Source organism: Phyllostomus hastatus, unplaced genomic scaffold (genome assembly GCF_019186645.2).
Source record: "Phyllostomus hastatus isolate PE091 unplaced genomic scaffold, TTU_PhHast_1.1 phas_contig_1529, whole genome shotgun sequence".
Taxonomy (NCBI): Eukaryota; Metazoa; Chordata; class Mammalia; order Chiroptera; family Phyllostomidae; genus Phyllostomus; species Phyllostomus hastatus.
The window spans coordinates 111,616-119,808 of record NW_025333626.1 but is presented as its reverse complement, the minus strand read 5'-3'; the positions used below and the strand labels follow the sequence as shown (position 1 = coordinate 119,808).

At 58.6% G+C, this 8,193-nt stretch overlaps 1 protein-coding gene and 1 non-coding gene across 2 annotated transcripts; both read right to left on the bottom strand.

Annotated features, from left to right (window-relative positions):
• Window positions 1–973: 973 nt before the first annotated feature.
• LOC123813600 (melanoma-associated antigen D4-like) lies at window positions 974–8,044 on the bottom strand. The gene is given in 13 exon segments (XM_045830676.1): window positions 974–1,408; window positions 1,750–1,864; window positions 2,744–2,806; window positions 3,217–3,259; window positions 3,349–3,428; window positions 4,028–4,119; window positions 4,497–4,520; window positions 4,522–4,567; window positions 4,802–4,875; window positions 4,968–5,171; window positions 5,706–6,536; window positions 6,808–7,047; window positions 7,950–8,044. Coding segments are annotated over 12 exon segments (2,217 nt in total). The 5' UTR covers window positions 7,018–7,047; window positions 7,950–8,044.
• On the bottom strand, window positions 2,138–2,269 carry LOC123813604. Its single transcript, XR_006784787.1, has one exon. It is a non-coding gene; the product is annotated as a small nucleolar RNA SNORA11 (small nucleolar RNA).
• Window positions 8,045–8,193: the final 149 nt, after the last annotated feature.

Genomic DNA, 8,193 nt, shown 5'->3' with positions numbered 1-8,193 from the left:
GCTTCCATTGAAGGGCTCCCGAGCCCCAAGCAAGCCTTAGGTCACCGCCACAGGCAATGGGCTTTTGAGGTCTGTAGCAGCTTTGATTTCATTAAATCTACTCTCAGCAACAATGATCCTCCTTCTGCCTGCTGGAGGGGAGAGGATGTCACCTGGAGGCCTACCTCATTGTCCCTATGGGTCTATCCGAGGGATGAGGTCCTGAGCTTGTGTGGATGATGATGGAAGAGTTCGATGCCGGCACCTCCAAAGGTGGGGACAGGGAGATGTGTCCTGGTAGGTGATTGTGGATCCTGCCTTTTGGTGGGAGGGACAGTGGCACCAACCCATAGCCTCCACCCCACCCCTTCCCTTGCTTCCCACCCCCTCCATGGGCATCTAACTGGTGCCGCACCTCGTAGGAAATCAGGAAACCATGCGGACCGAACCCTCTCGAAACTCTCGATCTCCACACTCACAGGTGCTTCCACGTCTCCCAGCACCCTGCCTGCCTCTTTGGTAGAGGCAAGCCCTCTGGCCCCATCCCAGAGAGCCGACCACGGGCCACTCAGAGCATAGGTAATGGAGGAAACGTCCCCACTTCATTTTGCAACTTTAATGTGACACTGATACCAAAAAACACAACAGCACGACAACAGCACACAATGAAAGCAGCAGGGCGCAGAGAGCTTCGTCTTGCATGCCATCTCCGATGGGCAGGCAGAGGCGGCCTAGACTGCTGTGTGAACACGGAGTCTGAGGGGGCACTCTGGCTGGATGAGTGATTGCTGCAGTTCGTCAGCGTTGTCTGCAAACACAGGACACAGGAGCAAAAACCAACGGAAATACAGATAAAACAGTGAGGGATATAAAGAACAAAAGAGGGGTCTGTCCACACTCTCACTGCTTCCCCTTCCCCATGCCAGGCCTTCTGCTGACTTCTCACAGCCTCTCCTGCCCCACCCTCCAGGGTCTCATTTATGGCCTGAGAACCTTACTGGATCCAAGAGAAGAAGTTGGCACTCGTTCTGGCGGCATTTCTGGTGCGGATGGTGGAGCTGGTGCTAGGGCCATCTAGGATGCTGGTGTTGGCCCCACCATTGGTGCCACTGCTGATGCCAGCTCTCCAAGTGGCTCTCCCATTGGCACGGTTGCTATTCAGAATGTACTGATGGTATCTGGCCCAGAAAGCAAAGGGGATCCTGGCCCAGGCGTCGCCAAAATCTCCATCCTCATCCCAGGTCAGGAGCTCCACCTGTATGTCGTCCCAGCTCCACCGTCCAATCAGAGCTTCATCCCCGATGTTCATCTGGGCCCTCATCTGGGCCCTGGCATGTTCCTCAGCCATATCCACATCCATCGTCTTGAAAGCATCATCCACAGCCTCCAGGAAATGGGCCCTCCATTCCCGGGGGTCTCGGTTCTGATACTGCAATGTAATAGCAGCAACTATGCTAACTGCTACCCTATGTTCACCGAGCACCTGCTTCCCACTGTACACCCTCCTGTGCACTGAGCACGATCACAATAAAAATAAAGACCACTGGAGCCGAGCTCCTCTCATTCTGGATCAGGCCTGGGGTTTCGCCCCATCCCTCACATACATTGCATCTGTGAACTTGGGCCAGTCACCCAGGAACCTTTCTGAGACTCAGTGTCCGCACTGGACACACAAATGGCATAAGGAGCCCATGACTGAGAAACAGACAAGGTATGGGAAGTGCCAGCCCCTGGCCCTGGCCCCAGCCCCCAGCAGGGGCTCTCTGTTACCTGGGCAATGAATCTCAGCACCCTCATCTTGCTGGTCTCATGTCGGGCCCGCAGTCCCCAGAGGAATTCGTACTCAGGTGGGCTGCTGTTGGGGATCTTCTTGTATTCCAGGTACCTCAGGGGAGAGGAAAAGAAACTTTTGCCTCCAGCCAGGCAGACCTGTTGTCATGCTAAATGGCTCCCAGGGGGCCCCCTTTCCAGTCCCAAGGCAGCAAGCAGCTCAGCTCCTGCAGGAGGACTGTCCTGACCCTCTGGCCGGTGCCCCACTCCCAAGCTCACTCCCAGGGTTTCTGCCTGCAGTACTGAGGCCTTCAAAACCCTGGGCTGTCTGTTCCTGCCCAGAACAGCCACAGGGAGGTGTGTGGGTGGGGGGGGCGGGGGAAGGGGCACAGGTAGGGTATGTTTGTCCACAGTAAGGCCACAGGCTTGTGCCCCTTGTCACAATGACCCCTGGATTCCTGTCAGGTGTGTTGTAAACCGTGGGGCCACTGCTTCAGGCCCCCTCCTCTGAGCACACCCCACCACAGCGTCTTGTCCGTGGCCCGGCTGAGCCCTGGGACAGCCCACCACGGAAAGGGACTGTGAAGAGAAGAAACGGTCCACCAAGAGCAGTGTACTCCAGGTACGCGCCTGACCCTGTGAGTCAGGAGGGCCAGGCTCCAGGCCTGAGTGGGCCCCTCGCCAGCAAGGGCCAAGCTCACACTTCCACACTGGAGCCCTAGGTTCCTGGGATGCAAAGCAGGGGATATTCTCCTATAGCCTGCAGGGCAGGTGCTTGGATGGTGTGGTGGTAGTAACATACCCCACACCATGTTCTCAATCAACGTGTGCCCCCTTTCCCCAAGAATGCCCTGGCATTCTAATCCCCCTGGCACTCACATACCCCGACCCACACTCACCCCAGAGACTCCATCCCTCCAGTGTTAAGACCTAGGATGGGGAAATGGCTTCCTCAGCCAGACCAGCACAAGGAAGGCATGAGTGTGAGACTTACTTCTGCTTCACAAAGTCGTCTGTAATGAGCTTCCTCAGATCGCCAAGGAATGGGTGCCTCACCCTGAGGGCAAGGAAAGGAGTCCATGACTAGAGCCGGTGGCAGTGCCCGGGTATGGGCAGGAGCACTCGCTACCAGGATTGAGAACTTCCTGGCCCATGGGGCAGCCCCATGAGGCCTGGGCATGCAGCAGAGGTCCGACAGCAATGGCTGACATAGGGGTTTGATGGAGCCCCGAATTCTGATGGTTTCTCTTACATCTCCTCTGGGGACAGAGAGGGGGACATGGAGCAGAGAGGGGGCTGAGAGTTCAGGACCATTTTGCCATGCACCCTGGTGAGGCCCTTTGCGCTCTGCCTAGTCCAGGACGCCCACTCCCCTGCACCAGACCATCAGGTTGTTGCAATCCTGGGGCCTCCTGTGCCCCAGGACAACGCTGAGGGGCACTGGGAGCCCAGAGAGCCCAGTCATACCCAGGGCGCAGTCCCATCTTGCGTAGTGCCTCCCAGAGGACAGCTGCCAGGGGAGATGAGGTACAAGAATTTGAAACACGAAGGTGAGACGGGGGTGGAGGCAACCCCCCACCTGCAGGCCCAGCCACTCACCCTCGCTGGCACGGTTGCCATTCATGAAGATGACTCCCAGAATCACTAAGAGAAGACTCAGCCTGGGAGTGTCCTTGGTCCTAAAAGTGTGGAAAGGGGGATCCTGTCCAGCAGTCATTTGCCCAAGAGACTACAGTCAGCTCACCCAACTAGCTTCTCCCAGATCGCTCCACTCGCTACAGGGCAATTCTTCCCACTCTGCGCATGGCTTGCTACCTGATCCAGACAACTCATTCTTCCTCCGCTTGCAATTACATCACTTCATCCATCAGGTGTGGATGCTAACACCCCCTCCCAAGATTCTGCCAAGGACAGGATTGGGCAGCAGGAGCAAACGCTTGCCAAAGGTGTGTCCAGAGGCTCATCCACATCTTCCCCGCCCTTTGCCCATGGGGGCGTACACTGGACAGAAAGCTCCCCCAGGACCAACCACTCTGCCCAGCCAGGGCCAGGCACTTAGCAGGAAGAGGAAAGCAACGAGAAGCCTGCTTTCTTGGAAGGAGGGGCGTGGGTGGGCAGGGGTGGAATCCCCATCGCTGCAAGGCCTGGCCCATCTGGTAATCACTTGACAACGGTAGGTGGGCACTGTGCTGAGGCCCTCCGGCCCTGTTTTCCCTCTTCTCTGAGAGGAGGGGGAGGCACCACCTGGGAAGGCCACGACCCTCCTGCCCTTTCTCACTTTCCCAGGAGGCGAGCTGAAGAATCCTGTGTGCAGACAAGAATGTACAGATGTTCTTCCTTGTCGATCTCCTTCAGGTGGATCCCGAACTTCTACACGGGGAGAAAACAAGACTGCAGGGTCAAAAGTCCAGGCCGAATGTCCTGCAGGTAGTCACTCCATTACCTGCCAGAACATTTCCTAGGCAGGGAACCCAATGTCACGGGGGGACGACAGAACAAGAGAGGACGCAGAGGAACTGGCCTCTGGGAGTTCTGCCACTGGCCAAGGCAACGGGACCCACTTCAGGAGACCAGAGACCTCCCAGAGCACAAGGGAGAGGACGTATGCAGTGGGAGCTCCCAGGTGGAGAAGCTAGGCAAAGCTTCCAGAGCAGGCAGTATTGACACTGGGCCTCCAAAGGCTGCAGGGTGCAAGGCTTCCCTGCCGCTCACATTCCAGAGAGCTGCCCCCCCATCCCCGCACCCACCTTTTCCAAGGTGTATGTTGCTCTGTTCAATGATCTCTGGGAAGTGTTCGTCGTATTCTCGGATGACGTCCCTTCAGCATGTCTGCAGGAGGAGAGAGGTGGGAAAGCGCCTAGGCTGAGCAGGGGGCCAGAGTTGCAGTCCCTCGGTCAGCCCTGCTGCAGGGGGAAGCACAGTCAGGACCCCGTGGTGTACTGTGCGCTTGGAGCCATCAGGCAAGGCCTGACAGTTGGGGGTATCTGATGGGGGTGGGGCCCACTGAGGAGGATTGGGGGAGGGGGGGAGGCAGAGCTCAAGGATGGGGCACAGTTGTCCACCTGAGCGCTTGATGGGGATCTTCTTGTAGTCCTTAATCATCAGATATTTCACCAACTTATTTGCCTGGAGAAGGGGAGGCGAAGGTATGGGTGAGCTCAAAAAACTGGCCAGCAAGGGAGGAGAAGGAGGGAGAGGGGGAAGGGCGGACTCCTTACCCTCTCTTGCAGAAGGGTCACGTTGCGGGGTGGCAAGCACAGTACATGCCTCGAGGGTACCTGGGATCTCAGGGCCATCGGGGGCCGAGGGGCCATCTGAGCCCTCACTGTCAATGGGGGCTGCGATGTTCTCCAGGTCGGTGGGACAGCAGGAGGCTCTCTCTCTTCCTCACTGCTTTCATACTCATCATCCAGGTGCTTAGACTATAGCATTGGGGAGAGGAGAGACTCAACACTACCAAGCTTACTGTGCCCAAGCCCCTGGCAACATCTTCACCAGAGCAGGTACTTGGAAATAAGAGTAGTAGGAACAGCAGATGACATGTGCAGAGGGCTTACTAAGTGCCAAGCACTGAGCCAATCTCTTCTCCCTCCAGGCCGGAGGGTAGTGACTACATGGAGTAAGAACATGCTAGCACACTTGTGTTGTAGAAACTTGGACAAGCTGAGAGAAGAGGGGAGGGAAAGAGAAGGGAAGGGAAGAGACAGGAGGGGAGGGAAGGGGAGGGGAGAGAAGGGGAGGGCAGGGGAAGAGAGGAGAGGAGGGGAGGGGAGGGGAGGGGAGAGAAGGGGGAGGGCAGGGGAAGAGAGGAGAGGAGAGCAGAGGAGGGGAGGGGAGGGGGAGGGGAGGGGAGGGGAGGGGGGAAGGGAGGGGAGGGGAGGGGAGGGGAGGGAGGGAGGGGGAGGGAGGGGAGAGGAGAAGAACAAGGGGGGTTGGAGAAGGCAGGGAGGTCTCACCTTCTTTGTCCTCTTGCCTCCCATCCTGGCCCAGGGCTCAGCACTGTTCTGAGCAGTAGCAGCTGCACTCTCAGGCTCAGGGGCGCTCGTGGCCATCTTGGCCTTGGCAGCAGCTGCTGCCACAACATTCTGAGGCTCCACCCACCGAGTCTTAGCGAGAGCCTTCCCAGACTTGGTCGTTTTGGGCCGAGTGGCTGCCCCCTCCCCAGCGGATGCTGTCTGAGGCACCCAGGAGGCAGCACTGGGGCCCTCTCTGGCCACATCTTGGGCCGGAGTGGGCCTCCTGGGGTGTGGGAAGGCTATGCCACTGACACCAGCCGGCTGGGTGAAATCAAAGACATCATTCTGACCCAGAAAGACTGTCTTGAGCTGGGTGGCATCCACCTCACTGGCACATGGAGCCTGAGAGGAAGCACAGGCAGTACTGGGACCCTCAGTAGCAGCCTCCTGGGCCTGGGAGGCTGGCTGGGGCTGTGAGGAGGTTGCTGGAGCCCCAGAGGCAGCCATGTCACTGTTGACTGGCATCTGGGAGCTGTGGGGAGAAGCAAGGGTTGTCTCAGGGGTGGCTTCCTGAGCCTCGGCCGCATATGCCATGGGTTGGGTATTGTCTCTCGAGGCCTGCTCTGTGGCCAGCGGGTGGCTAGTGACCACCTGATTGTAGATGGCCCGAGCAGCAGCAGCAGCAGCCCGAGCAGCGCGGTTGGAGGCGGCAGCTCGGGCTACATTGGCAGCCCGAGCCTCCGCCTCATTGGCAAGTGTTTCTGGATCCAGCTGAAATGCCTCCACCAGAGTCTGGGCCAGCATAGGGTTTTCCAGTTCCCAGGGTTCATTCTGCAAGGCCAGACAGAAGGATAAAGGAAGGCAGACAACTTTACACACTCTCATCATGCTTCCTTGTGCTGGACAGCCCCCTCCAGGCAGCCATCCAGCCCCTACCACCCCCAACACCCTCCTCGAACGACCCTCTTTCTCCCAGCAGGAAAGGGAAGGTTTGATTTGGAGTGGCTAAGTAGTCCTTCCCCATCAGCCCTCCCCTCTGCATAAAACCTCCCCTCCCTCCCAGTTTTGGCAGGGCCAGCAGGTGGCCGAGAAGGGGCCTCACCGCCAAGATGTGAAGGCCTGGACCCAAGCTCCCAAAGGCTCTGAGGAGACGAATGTCAAAGCTGGTGAAGGTGCCATAGCCTCCGAAAGCACCAAATTCTTCATACTCATTTCCTTCAATCATCTCTTCCTCCCCAACTTCATCACTACCCTCATCCATGTCTTCAGCATTGTAGCTTTCGGATTCCATGCGGAAGCTCCCCTCAGCCATGCTGGTGTCCCAAGAAGAAGAGAGCTCAGCCTGAGAGGAAGGATGAGGCCTCTGGGGGAGGAGGGAAATCCAATGGAGGCATGATCTCTCGGGGGAGCACCCATCAGCCAGCCCCTTACTAGGCAGTAGGGGTTGGGAGTGAAGTCTGTTGGGGTAGATTGTGTCAGAGACAGAATCTTCTACCGGAAGAGAAGGGTAGAAGAGGTCGGAGGAGATCGCCACACTGAAAGGTGGGGGCAGGCTCCCCATCCCAGTGGCTCGATTTGAATGGAGGGGTGGACTGGTGGGCTTGGGTCTGAAGAGCCCCAAAGGGGATGGATGCAGGGAGAGAAGGAGAAACAAAGGGCCTGAATTTAAGGGCTGGAGCAGGGAGCCAAGATAAAGGGTGAGAAGATGAAATGTGAGGGCTCAGACACATGGGGACCGCGAAAAGCTCTGGGAAACTGAATCCCAGGGACCCTTTGGCGAGGTCCGGGTGGGTGGGGGCTTTCCGGTCAGGCTGGGCTCACACGCGAGCGCTAGGGGTAGATGGGGTGGGGGCCTTGGACTAGGTGAGGCTCCATTTGGAGCGCTGGAGGTGTCAAAACCCAGGATTGCAACTCCAGGAAGGAGGCAAAGTGGTCAGCTGGGTGGGAGTGATCTAGGAGTGGCTGGGCGGGGATGGGGCCTGTGTCTAAGGCAGGTCAGCCCAGAGCACACGGGTCTGTGAAAGCAGTTAGGATCCGGGAGCCTGGGTCTGGCGGCGGGGCAGAGGGGACTCCTATCTGGACCACGGGTCTAACGGGGTTCGGGTTTTGAGTGCTTGGGCTTTGTTCAGCTCCCGGGTGGGGGGAGCGTTGCAGGGAGGTGGGGTGCGTTGTGCGGGAAGGGGTGGCGCAGTGTACCGGGTTCCACTCGCCCTCTCCCGGTCCTGTCCAAGGCTGGATCCTTACCTTCCCTGGGGCTCCAATGGCGTCGGTCCTCAGCACCGGGAACCCCGCAGCCGCGCCCTCGCCTACTGCTGCCAGCACAGCAGCTCCTACCACCCCGCCCCTTTTCTCCGCACACCCCCACCCCGCGGCTAGCAGCCTGCGCATGCGCTGACCCCTCCAGCCCGCCGCTTTCCCAACAAAAGCCCGGTCCACCAGGTCCCCAGCGCGCAGGCGATTCCCCGGGTGGGCGGGCGAGATGGGGCGG